Raw genomic sequence first — 14,601 nt, forward strand, 5'->3', positions numbered from 1 at the left:
GGTTTTGGGAAACAGTTATGACTAGTTGGTCTCCAACGGTGCATCATACATATGGTAGTTAATCAGCGAGTTACATCGTTGTATGGGAAACACACCACAAATATGTCAAATATGTGAAAAATGTGTTTTTTGAACATTCAAGCATGAAAGCCTATTCTTGTAGACCCCAAAGACAAAATCAAGACTTTGTAAAAGGGCATAATAGGTCCTTTTTAAGGTCAGTGAACTGGTTCAATGTGGAGATATGGCAGGTTTTTGCCTACACTGCAGGCATGTAATGTCTCCACAAAGACAGTAAAACCTCAAATCACCTACATTGTGAAAAAGAGCAAAGTGTACCCATGAGGAAACCAGCTTAATAAGCCAAGTCTTTATGAAAATTAAACATGTAGAAAGATTAATGTGATGGTTAGGTTGAGGTTTGGGGGATTAGAAAATATCATTAAAAAAAGAAGTCATCTAGTCATTCTAACAGACTACACAGAAAGACAAAGCTAAAAACTGATCCTAGATCTGCACGTAGCTACACATCCATGCCTGCTTTGCTTCATGAACTCATGTCAGCATGCCACCGCCCGATGCTCCGTTCGACCATGGTTACTGTGGTGACACTCACGCTGTATCTTCTAGGTAACGCTTGCCTTCAGAACGGCAGCAGGCGTGGCATTACGGCACGGCTCAAGAAGCTGTTCCTATGCTCTTCTACCAAAGCACCATCCACCAGTACACAAAGCAAGTCCTCTTTCAACACAAGTCTCCAGCATCTTTCCTCAGACAGCTCTGTTTCTATTAGCGTATATTGTCCAGACTCTTGTGAAAAAGAAGTGCACTTAATTTGTTGAATGTGCACTTCTAGTGTACTTCATATCTTAAAAGTATCATTTAAAAAAAAAAAAAAAACTGTACTTCTTTTTCACAAGGGTATGTCAATCCTTTAATTTATTTTTCTTTTACTTTTCTTAAGTATTTCATGTTTGATCTCTCTGCATCTCTCACTGTTTTCATATTTTTATGTAAGCCAAAGACATTTGTACTCAGGTCTAGCTGAGTATTATACTGGATATGTTATAAACTCTAAATACTCTCTGCAACATTGCGGCAAATTCTAAATATCAATTGTATTAAATACTTGAAGTAGACTAGCAAATTATGACCTGTCATATTAACTGCTGATTGTTAAAATGCTCGAAGAATGCTGTTATTAAAATACATATGCATCATGTTATGAAACGGGGCTGTTAGAATAAAGCGGTAATGATGCTACTGTCACATTTGATCGCTATACACCCAGAGGGCCGCTTCTGGGATGAGAAATTATATTTATATATGTCAGTTCTGTTTGGCAAACGGTTGACGAGTCGTCTTCTGTGGATCACAGGGTCATGTGTCTGCCATTAGTCTTCCACGCTTCAGGTGTTGCAGTAATCACTGTGCCTCCCAATAGCAACCATCACCTCCCATTGATTAATGTTTTTTTGGCTCCTGCTCCTAAGTCATTATTTTTAAAGATTATTTAGCCTTTAGGGGTGTAAATAATGTGTGAATCTCAGGCACAGGTCATATTGGATGCTAGATGATCTAAGCTAGAGAAATGCAATGTCCGAAACTGCAATTTAATCAGGGTTCAAATATGAACTGAAAGCTTATTTAGATTTAAGGCTAGGTTGAGACACCAAGGCCTGTTAAGATACTATGGACAGATTGAAAGTCTTAGAACAGAGCTTAGAACATGCTTTGGATATTTGAGATATGATCTAGACTGAATGGAACATATTTGCAATATTGAATGTGTGATGCTGCTTTTATACAACAGTTCAATAAGTTAATATTGAGTTAGTTACATTTAAGACACAATATATTGTCAGTTACTTTGTGTATCTTTGCTTTGCCAAGGAAAATTATTTCAAACAAAGTCAAAGCAGAAGGAACTGTTGTAAGTCTCTGAGGAACACATAGTAGTGGTGCTTTGTTCCTGAATGAATCCATGCTTTTCAAAAAATTGGTTGAGTCAATGATTCAGTGACTCACTCATACAGACATTCACTTGTTTCATTCATGAATGAATCAGTGTTTTTGAACAAATCGGTTGAAGTGAATGATTCATCGACTCACTCATAAGACAGTGGCTGTCTCCGAATATGCATACTTTCCTACTATATAGTAGGTGAAAAACATTATGTGAAAAGTGTAATATGTCTGAATTCACAGTATTCATAAAAAAGTAGGCAAAAAGTACCCGGGTGACTCACTAGCACTGAGATTTCAAAGCACTTTTCCATACCATGAGGCCATGGTAGAGGATTTGTGAATGACAGTGAAGCCCATGAAGAAAGTAGTATGTCTGGATTACATTCATACTACACTCATTTATAATATATAGTACATATTTTTAACAGTCGCAAAGTAACTTATTAAAAAAAAAAGTACTGACTCAGAGAGTATGCAGTTTCGGACGTAGCCAGACACTTGTTTCATTCATGAATGAATCAGTGTTTTTGAACAAATTGGTTGAGTGAATGATTCAGTGACTCACTCATACAAACATTCACTTGTTTCATTCATGAATGAATCAGTGTTTTTGAACAAATCGGTTGAAGTGAATGATTCAGTGACTCACTCATAAGTCAGTGGCTGTCTCCGAATATACATACTTTCCTACTATATAGTAGGTGAAAAACATTATGTGAAAAGTGTAATATGTCCGAATTCACAGTATTCATAAAACAGTAGACAAAAAGTACCCATATGACTCACTAGCACTGAGGTTTCAAAGCACTTTTCTATACCATAAGGCCAAGGTAGAGGAATTTTGAATGGCAGTGAAGCCCATGATGAATGTAGTATGTCCAGATTACATTCATACTACCCTCATTTATACTATATAGTACATAATTTTTAACAGTCGCAAAGTAACTTATTAAAAAAAAAAGTACTGACTCAGAAAGTGTGCAATTTCAGACGTAACCAGACACTTGTTTCGACCATGAATGAATCAGTGTTTTTGAACAAATCGGTTGAAGTGAATGGTTCAGTGACTCACTTATAAGACAGTGGTTGTCTCCGAATATGCATACTTTCTACTATATAGTGGGTGTAAAACATTATGTGAAAAGTACCCAGATGACTCACTAGCACTGAGATATCAAAGCATTTTTCTATACCCTGAGGCTATGGTAGAGGATTTGTGAATGGCAGTGAAGCTCATGGCAAATGTAGTACGTCTGGATTACATTCATACTACACTCATTTATACTATATAGTACATACTTTTTAACAGTCACAAAGTAACTTATTAAAAAAAAAAAGTACTGACTCAGAGAGTATGCAATTTCAGATGTAGCCAGACACTTGTTTCTTTCATGAATGAATCAGTGTTTTTGAACAAATTGTTTGAGTGAATGATTCAGTGACTCACTCATACAGACATTCACTTGTTTCATTCATGAATCAATCAGTGTTTTTAAACAAATCGGTTGAAGTGAATGATTCAGTGACTCACTCATAAGACAGTGGCTGTCTCCGAATATGAATACTTTCCTTTTATATAGTAGGCAAAAAACATTCATACTACATTCATCTACAAACCCGATTCCAAAAAAGTTGGGACACTGTACAAATTGTGAATAAAAAAGGAATGCAATGATGTGGAAGTTTAAAATTTCAATATTTTATTCAGAATACAACATAGATGACATATCAAATGTTTAAACTGAGAAAATGTATCATTTTAAGGGAAAAATAAGTTGATTTTAAATTTCATGGCATCAACACATCTCAAAAAAGTTGGCACAAGGCCATGTTTACCACTGTGTGGCATCCCCTCTTCTTTTTATAACAGTCTGCAAACGTCTGGGGACTGAGGAGACAAGTTGCTCAAGTTTAGGAATAGGAATGTTGTCCCATTCTTGTCTAATACAGGCTTCTAGTTGCTCAACTGTCTTAGGTCTTCTTTGTCGCATCTTCCTCTTTATGATGCACCAAATGTTTTCTATGGGTGAAAGATCTGGACTGCAGGCTGGCCATTTCAGTACCCGGATCCTTCTTCAACGCAGCCATGATGTTGTAATTGATGCAGTATGTGGTCTGGCATTGTCATGTTGGAAAATGCAAGGTCTTCCCTGAAAGAGACGACGTCTGGATGGGAGCATATGTTGTTCTAGAACTTGGATATACCTTTCAGCATTGATGGTGCCTTTCCAGATGTGTAAGCTGCCCATGCCACACGCACTCATGCAACCCCATACCATCAGAGATGCAGGCTTCTGAACTGAGCGCTGATAACAACTTGGGTTGTCCCTGTTCTCTTTAGTCCGGATGACATGGCGTCCCATTTTTCCAAAAAGAACTTCAAATTTTGATTCGTCTGACCACAGAACAGTTTTCCACTTTGCCACAGTCCATTTTAAATGAGCCTTGGCCCAGAGAAAACGGCTGCGCTTCTGGATCATGTTTAGATATGGCTTCTTTTTTGACCTATAGAGTTTTAGCCGGCAACGGCGAATGGCACGGTGGATTGTGTTCACCGACAATGTTTTCTGGAAGTATTCCTGAGCCCATGTTGTGATTTCCATTACAGTAGCATTCCTGTATGTGATGCAGTGCCGTCTAAGGGCCCGAAGATCACGGGCATCCAGTATGGTTTTCCAGCCTTGACCCTTACGCACAGAGATTGTTCCAGATTCTCTGAATCTTTGGATGATATTATGCACTGTAGATGATGATAACTTCAAACTCTTTGCAGTTTTTCTCTGAGAAACTCCTTTCTGATATTGCTCCACTATTTTTCGCCGCAGCATTGGGGGAATTGGTGATCCTCTGCCCATCTTGACTTCTGAGAGACACTGCCACTCTGAGAGGCTCTTTTTATACCCAAACATGTTGCCAATTGACCTAATAAGTTGCAAATTGGTCCTCCAGCTGTTCCTTATATGTACATTTAACTTTTCCGGCCTCTTATTGCTACCTGTCCCAACTTTTTTGGAATGTGTAGCTCTCATGAAATCCAAAATGAGCCAATATTTGGCATGACATTTCAAAATGTCTCACTTTCAACATTTGATATGTTATCTATATTCTATTGTGAATAAAATATAAGTTTATGAGATTTGTAAATTATTGCATTCCTTTTTTATTCACAATTTGTACAGTGTCCCAACTTTTTTGAAATCGGGTTTGTATATTATATAGTACATTCTTTTTAACAGTCGCAAAGTAACTTATTAAAAAAAAAAGTACTGACTCAGAGAGTATGCAATTTCGGACGTAGCCAGTCACTTGATTCGTTCATGAATAATGCTTTTTTGAACAAATTGGTTAAAGTGAATGATTTAATGACTCACTCATAAAGTCACTTGTGGCCACCTAGTGGTGTAACGATGTAACTATCATTTGTGTCAGAATTGTTTTTTAAGTGCTCATGAAGAAAAAAATATTTTGGATCTAAGATGTTGTACATCTAATATTTCCTATGAAAAATAAAGTGCTCAATGTTTTGTCATTACTTGGTACACTAATTATTAATTAAAAAAAATAGATTTAACACTGTTAGCTGAGTAGTTAAATCATAACCTGGATGTTTTGTGTTTTCAACAGATAGTGTTGAGGATGAACTGGAGCTTTCTGCTGTACGGCATCGACCAGAAGCTCTGGAGCTGCTGGAGGCTCAAACGCGTTTTTCACGCAAAGAGCTTCAAATCCTCTACCGGGGCTTCAAGAATGTGAGTTAATGCTTCTAACTACATATTTTATATTAAAAAACACAAAGTTATTTTTTCTCTCATTTTGAATTAGATTGCATTTAGTTAAAAGTTTTGAATGTTGGTTTGATGTGGAACATGGCAAACTTTGCAGAAAATCTGTCACGCTTGCTACAATAATCAGGTCAGGAAAGGTCTCTAGAGTGTCCCTGAGGCATAAATGTCCTTTGTCACCTCTGGTGCACAATATAATGAGACAACACCGAATTAACTCGACCCAAATTGTCAGGTGACAAAGCATGAGAGTGACGCAATGGTCCTTTATTATCAGACTCTCAAGGGGGGAAATCAGAAGGAAAGATTCTTCCTTAAGACCACACACACACACACACACCACTGACAGGTGATGATTGCACTGAGGTTTTGCTAGCGCCCTGTCTTATAGTGATGGGCACTTTTGAAACACTGCTTCATGAAGCTTTAAAACCTTTGTGAATCAATTGTTTTGAACCAGTAATTTGGGGCCAAAGTCATGTGATTTGAGTAAATGAGGCTGTTTTGTCATAACTGTTTCGAAATGTTTCAAAATTTCAATGTTTCGCCACTAGGGGGTGATGATCTCTGCGATGAATCAGTATCTATATCAGTGGTATCCAACCCTGGTCCTGATTGGTCTGATTAACCAAGCTCTCCATAATACAAACAAAACACGCCCTACAATTTAATTAAATAACACATATTATACAGACACAACATATATAATAATATTAGATGAATTATTACTTGCCTTTAGCTCTTTCCACACCAAACAATGTTTTTTCTGTGTTTTCACTGTTATACACTAGGAGGCGCTATGACACATCTTCTGAAAGAGTACTGAATCTCCTGATCAAAGCACATGTGAAGAAGTTGCAGAAACAAGCAATATCATATGTAATCATATGCATAGTCTATGTAAAATAACACGATCACTAAAATTAAACAGCATATAAATATAAACTGCCTATATTTTACTGAATGAAATGGCGACTCAATTTACTTCGTCTATGTTTTGATCATCGTTCTGAATCCATTCCAGATGTAGTCTTTGACAAAAACGCGATTTTCTCAGCTTTTTGTTTAAATGTTTTTTTTTTGTTTTTTTTTATGAAATATTCAAGTGTTGATTAAAAGAATAATGCATGAAGATAGAATAAAACTTTTTTTGTTTGTTTGTTTGTTTGTTTAAAAGCAAAGGGTCTGTTCTTTCATACAACAAAATATTCTGGGGGCCATGAATTTTTTGTGAAAATGATCAAAAAAGCTGGCAGTGGCTGGCAACTTTTTTAAAAAACGCTGGTGGGGAAAGAGTTAATAGATTACACTTTCAACCAAACATTTGCAATTAGTTTGTAAAAGGTGTTTTTATGTGAGTTTTTGCTGCATTTACACTGTTCTGACCAGCATGTGTCACCAGTGTGCAGCATTTCGAGCTTCAAAACATTGAATCATTTTGCGAAACAAATAGTTCAATGGTTTCAAAGTTTCGACTAGCTTGGTTTCTCCCATCACTACTGTCTTATTCATTTCCCATGTGGTGTCCTGTGTTGTAATGTTAAATCTGATTGCTTTTTTATTATTTCACAAATAATATCCCAACATAGTGTGGCCCAGATCCGGCCCACATCTGGTACATGTGGAACATAGTGGGCCGACACGATGTTGCTGTCAGGGCTGCCATTTCCACTTTTACTTGTTTGATTTTTGACTGTGAAGTACTAAAATCCTTCAAAATAGAATTAATTAGTAAATCATTGTCAAGGGTCCTGTCCCAAATGCTGCCCTAAGCCCTCACGTTCCTCTTCTGACTCCACACTTTGATCATGTAATTGTAGGGCTGAGCAAAAGGGCACACTGGGGGCATGTGAGCCCCCTTCTGAAACCTATAATATTGAATTGTCCACCCTATGGTCTTGTGAAATTCACAGACACGCACACGCAACAGCTATTGAAAGTTTGCAACACCTCATCAAGTGTGTCATGTGGGACAGGCCTGGCTCACTACAGCTTGTTATTCTTGTGTTGATATATTGCTTTGTTGGTCCACACTGGTTTCACTATCATACTGATTACAGAGAAAGAATATACAAAGTGAATGAATAATTGGCACTTGTGTCCATGATAACAGCCTTTGAACAGATATAGTCAGACCCTTGCCATTAGAAATCATTTTCTCTTCATCTATTAACATCAGTATGCCAGTGTTAGCCAGTGTTTTTTTTTTTTTGGTCTACAAACTGTGTTATATATATATATACACACACAAATTAATACTTTTACTCAGCAAGGATGCACTAAATTTATCACAAGTGATGGTAAAGACATTTATAATGTTACAAAAGATATTTATTTTAAATAAATGCTGTTCTTTTGAACTTTCCATTCATTAAATAATCCTGAAAAAAAAATGTATCATGGTTTCCATAAAAATATTAAGCAGCAAAAACTGTTTTCAACATTGATCATGTGACACTGAAGTCTGGAGTAATGATGCTGAAAATTCAGCTTTGCCATTACATTTTAAAATATGTTCAAATAGAAAACAGTTATTTTAAATTGTAATAATATTTCACAATAATACTGCATTGTAATTTATTTTTGATCAAATAAATGCAGCCTTGCAGAGACTTTTTTCAAAATCATTAAAAATCCTACCCAACCACAAACTGTGCAGATCTTAACTCTTTAAATGGAAATTTATGTCAATATCTACCAAATCCTCATGTTTTCCAGATGAACACAAAAGGAAATATCAAAATGTCAAATCTGCTTCTTTCTTTTTTTTCATACAAGGAAATACAAGAAATTCATGGTGATCAATGACTGCAAAGGTAATAAAATAAAAATTAAATTAAATTAAATATAAAATAAAAAGTTAAATTCTGTCTTATCACACCAAGGGCGCCATGCGAACCAGGACTTCCACCTCAAACAAATAAAAATAAATATATAAATAAATAAATAAAAATATAGCAATCCAATTTAAAACCAGACAGTTTGGGGCTGTTTGTTTGGGAGAATTTCACCATGTAGATCATGCAAAATAATCTGTTCATAGTGGATTTTACAGATGAAATTAACTTTTTTGAGAGATGGTGGTCATACTTTTTTCTTACTAGGTTAATTACACTGTACAAATGATCGGGGCCTAAATTAAACTTGATTATCCTTAAATAAGTAGAAAAGGTCCAAAAATATCCTATTTCAGAATCATCTTGCCTCCATTCAGACTTTTCCTGTGTGTTTTTCCAGTTGTGTTATCCTGTGACTCCCATGAATTAGTGGTAAAGTGAAACCAATATATGCCAGAGAACCTGTCTGTGATCCTCTGTGTGCAGTCAGTGAATGATCATGGTTCAGTAAGCTGAAAAAATCTTTTAATTACTCTCTGTGTATCTTAACGGTGTTAATGAACCTTGCATTGGTCCTGGAGTTTTGATAATATTGAGAAGACTTTGGCAGTGATGGTTTCTGATGAGAGCGGCGTGTCTCTTAAAAGGTAATTACACGGGGTCTTTCTCACGCTGCGTGCACAAGAGACAGTGGATGACAGCAACACAAAACAATCCCTTTTAATTAACCAGAGCTCACTGTAACAACAGAACTTTCTCAGACACAGCCTTTTTATGTCAAAGATGTGAAGTGTTGCATTAGACAAAACAACTTACTGTAGGGCCCAAGGTAATTGGTGGTGCAGAGGACACATTTCTGACTATTTTTATTGTTATTTATAAAATTAAAAAATTCTGGATGCAGAATCGTGGGTAAAACATGCATATCATGACAATGTACAGTAAGCATTAAGTTTAATTTCGGTCAATCCGTCGTGCTCAGATCTTCAACATTTTCAAGGAAATTTGTGTCAATATTTACTCACCCTTATGTTTTCCAGAGTAATGCAAAAGGACAAAGCAAAATGTTAATCTGCTCTTTTCCATTAAAGAAAATGTGTGATATTCATGGTGATCACTCGCTGTCACGTTCAACTGTTCAGTTAAAATAAAATAAAATAAAAATGAGATGGCCAATCAAATCAAAGAATTAACTTTTCACAGAAGCCAAACATGACTCTTCTACTATAAACTGTTTTGCAAGCTACTACGTTTTGCCATTCGAAAATATAGGCTATAAATTGCATACAGTAATTCATGCCATTCAAAACTAAATGTTGCAAAACCAAAAACATGAACAGACCAGTTTTTTTAACATATTAGGTGTACGATTAAGAGTAAATTTTAAAGTGCCCCTATTATGCTATTTTAAAGGTTCCTGATTTTGTTTTGGAGGTCTCCTACAATATACATGCATCCCAGGTCAAAAAACACTTTAATTTTCTCATAATATACATTGAATATCTCCACATTACTCAGAGTCTGAAAATGTTTAGTTCGAAGGTTCAGTCTCTCTAAACCCCTCCTTTCCTTGAGCCTACTCTGCTCTGATTGGTCAGCCGGCCCAGTCTGTTGTGACTGGTCTACTGCTTACAGCGCAACGAAACGAAAAACGAAACTTTTATTTAGGGGTGTTCGATTCCAGGTTTTTCGAGAAGCGTCTCTGCAGCCTGCAGTGGACATCCAACCCGGCCCACATCCAAATGTGACGTCAGAAGCCAGTCCAATGCCGCCCTGCAGCCAATTCTTAAGATTAGATTGGTCATGTCAATCACAGTACTGATTGCCTACACCAAACACTGATCCCTAAATCTACCCGTCACTGTAGCCAATGATATTACCTGCAGGGCGGGATTTCTGGTGAAGTGGTTTGGGGGATGAAAAATCGCGTTTCATCATTAACTTTGAGCATTGAGAAGACTTAGCCCTCACACCTAATTCTCATCACTTACTTCTTATATTTGTCTTTTTATGACAGACTGCACTGAAACCCACCTAAAACCTACCCTTACACCTGAAACACACACAAAACATATCTTTACGCCTAAAAAACCTTTCAATCAGAAACCAACAAACAACAAATCGGGTTTCCGGGGCGTCACAGGGATGGGGAGTCACCATAGATATATACACATATCTGGAGTCATGAGGTGACGTATTGGGCTCGGTGTGGCTTCTGACGTCACACTTGGATGTGGGCGGAGATGGATGTCCACCGCAGGCTGCAACGAGTCCTACTTGGCTTTTTCGGACTTGACTCCGACTCCCGTCTCTCACCATAGGAGTCGATGGAATGTCGACAACATGAACCAGACTCTTCCAGTCTCAGTTACAACTACAGTGTTTGAGGGCGGGTCAAAGTAGACATCGTTCACGAGAATGAAGACCTCAGGCTGGCATTATGCAAATTTGTTACATTGTCACATGGGTATGTAACAGGAAGTGAGACTGGAATTTTAGCATCTCTTCTTTTTTTTTAGGAGACAATGGCTGCATCCGAAATTGCATACTTATACTACTTAGTATGGGAAAAAAGAAGTATGTCCGAATTCACAGTACACAGTACTATAAAAGAGTAGGCAAAAAGTACCCGGATGACCTACTGCTTCCGGCTAGATTCTGAAGTATGCATACAATGGACAGTTTACTATCCCATGAGGCCAGGGGATGTACGTAACTGATGCTGGTAGGTCACATGATCATGACAGCATGACGAATGTAGTACGTCCGGATTACATTCATATTACACAGATTCATACTATATAGAATGTACTTTTTAGCGGCCGTGAAGTAATTACTTGTTCAAAATAAGTACCTACTCAAGAGAGTATGCAATTTCGGACGCAGCCAATAACTTTATTTTTACTGTACATTCACCAACAGCGATATTACACTGTACATGAAAGGTAATATCCGAAAAAGCATAAAATTAAAAAATATTATTTGCAAATAGTTCAAATTGATTACTTTACCTTGTGGTAAAATGGCACTTATCTTGTCTTTTAGAAAGAAACCTGAAAATAAGTTTTGTGTAATAGTATTAGTCTGGGATACATGAAGATGATAGAAAGATTAAGTTTGTGTCCCAAATGTAAGTCCCAAGGGAAGACGGGGATGAACTGAATGTGTTAAGAGGCATCAACTGAGTCAGATTGTTCCATAAAACCTGATAACTACAGATTTTTGTAGGTCCCAAACACTTATTTTAAGAGCACTCAGCAGAGATTACATTGGCTTCATCACTGTACTCGGATGAAATGCACAGAGGGACAGTGGAAGTTCATCACGAGGTCAAGCTTTCAAGAAGGCTTCATACTGTATAAAGATATGCTGTATACGATGTTTTCTATACAGTAAATCCATTTAAGCATGACTGAATCCTTTTAACCAGGCTAGCAGATTTAAACTGTTTTCTGAAAGTGTAACAGACAGTTGTACAATCTCTTTTGTCGAAGAATGATCAAAGAACAAATCCCTCTTGTACTGTGCTTGTATGAAAAACTGCACGATTTTCCCAGCTCAGCACACACCACCTCTCAGTCCTCCTCCTCTAGTTGCTCAATACACAGCAAAGGGAATACTGTAATGAGGTCTCATATCTGGCTCTGAACGCCCTAGGCTGGTTTCTGATTATTTGATTTTCATGTTATTTTATTGCTGAGAGTTTTGACATGTACTGTTACATGTGCACACTTTATAAACTTCAGTTAGTTTGCCCTGCAGACTCTTCATTATGTCAGCTTCAAACATTGTCTTCCATTGTGAAGAGATAGTTCACCCTAAAATAAAAAATATTAAGTCATCATTTACTCACCGTAGTGTTGTTTTAATGCCATATGCCCTTCTTTCTTTTATGGGCCACAAAAGGAGAATTAAAACTGTCCCGCTCACGCTCGTCCATATAATGGCAGTGAATAGTGACCAGCTTTTTAAAAAAGATGCAGAAGTATTACAGAATGATCCCATGCAACACATGTCATATATTCCAAGTGTTTTGGGGGTATACATTAGGGTTTGGTAAAAAACAAATCAAAATTTATTGTATTATTTAACAAAATTCTTAAATTTGGTCTACTCTGCTCAGCAGTTCACTCACCCAGAAAAAGCACACAAGCTGTGAGAAATCAAGATGAACAAAAACGTACATGAAATACAATGCCTAGAAATCCCCCAAAAAAGTATACGTGTACTTTCTTCACTGAGTCCAATATCACCAGACCAGAACTCTGTTTGTCTGAAGACAGTCAGAATGACAGTTGACAAACTTTATAAACACAACAGATATATTCACCTCAGAGAAAAAGGTACATGAGTTGCATTATTGTTAATCTCAATTTCTCACAGCTTGTGTGCATTTTCTGGGCGAGACGGAGTGTATGCGGTGCTAATAGAGTCTCGCGAACGTGTGGAGTGCACAGAACACCAACGGCCAAGGTCAAGAATTTCGTTAAATAATACATTAAATTTCGATTTGTTTTTCACCAACCCTCCAGAACACTTGGAATATACGGCACATGTCACATGGGATCATTCTGTGATACTTTTGCATCTTTTTGAAAAAGCTTGATGACAGTCGCAATTCACTGCCATTATGTGGACGAGCGAAAGCGGGACATTTTTTGAAAATTCATTTTGTGGTCCATAAAAGAAAGAAGAGCATATGGCATTAGAACAAGACCAGGGTGAGTAAATGATGACTTAATTTTCATTCTTTTAAAGGATTGGTTTGCCACAATTTACTTATATTGTTCACATGTACACATCCTGAAAAGTGAAGGCAAAACATTTCGATTGCCACCTGGTGGTTGGCTGCATTTATAGGTCATAAGCCCCACCCTCTCCACGTAATCAAATAGGACCTGAGCCAAACTAAACTTTCTGTCATTTTCAATAGTTATCACGTTAATTTATGTTCAATTGTTTATTTTTCAAATAAGTTGACCGCTGTGCTTGCGTTTGAGTCGGGAGTGTGGGCGGTACTTTGATACCACAGCTCCACCTCATGATCGCTACTACGCAGACTTCGGCTCCAAATGATGTCATCAGAGCAAGATGCCAGCCGCCATTTTGGCTTCATTTTTCGACAGTGAAAGGAAATGGAGACACGTTGTCCATCTTTTTTACAGTCTATGGTAAACCTGGAAATATCAGGCAATTTTCAAACTGTGCTTTTAATTTCCTCGAAAAATACAGGGAAATTAATAACATCTTACAAGAGACAGAAACATTTTGTATAGTGAATATACATTTTTCTAGTCATGCTCAACTCTATTTCAGCTGATAAAATTGTTCTTCATAAATGCAATCTCTAAATATACAAACTCAAATGAAGTGGATGGTTCAGATTATTTAGTCACTTGTGATCATAGAAAATAACTGAAATCTCTTGATATGTGGATTAAGGACATCTAATGTTCTGCAATTACCTTGCTTGAAATAGTTACACTTTAAAAGCACATTTCATAATTGCTGCAATTGCCAAACCATTTGTGATAAAGCAACAGCAATCATCTTGAAAAACTATAATCTAATCTAATTCCTGGGGTCCAAATAACACTGTTCCAGCCATTTTAAAATCGGATAGTGCCTTTGGATTAGTCATTTGTAAAGATCCTTCATATGACATATACAGAATCATGTGTTTATCACTGCAGGAGTGCAATATTGACAGAATGTTTCAATTATGCCATTTATGGAACAACAAAATATGTTTCTAAAGGACAAAATACAGAGGACACAAGTTACAGGCATAAAAAAGTCCACTTAAAACAGCTGATGATGCTCAAAATAAGCACAAACGGACATAAACATCAGATTTGACTTTGTTTTGCACTATGGGTATGGGATGTTTTGTCTTCATCATATAAATGCACAGATTGTCAGCAAAAATGACACCTCTATTACTCACTTTAAATTGCAACAGGCAGGATGAATACATGCCCTCAAATTGAATATTAAAGCTACTTTGCTGCTAT

At 36.9% G+C, this 14,601-nt stretch overlaps 1 protein-coding gene across 6 annotated transcripts in view; it reads left to right on the plus strand.

Moving 5' to 3' along the window:
* The window catches only part of kcnip4a (potassium voltage-gated channel interacting protein 4a), a 251,365-nt gene that overhangs the window by 217,678 nt on the left and 19,086 nt on the right, over positions 1-14,601 (plus strand). For all 6 annotated transcript variants that reach the window (XM_051898895.1, XM_051898892.1, XM_051898891.1 and 3 more), the window contains one exon: positions 5,593-5,717. In XM_051898895.1, the coding sequence (XP_051754855.1) occupies positions 5,593-5,717 (125 nt within the window). The remainder of the gene's footprint in view (positions 1-5,592; positions 5,718-14,601) is intronic.

The sequence above is a fragment of the Ctenopharyngodon idella genome, chromosome 7 (genome assembly GCF_019924925.1).
Source record: "Ctenopharyngodon idella isolate HZGC_01 chromosome 7, HZGC01, whole genome shotgun sequence".
Lineage (NCBI taxonomy): Eukaryota > Metazoa > Chordata > Actinopteri > Cypriniformes > Xenocyprididae > Ctenopharyngodon > Ctenopharyngodon idella.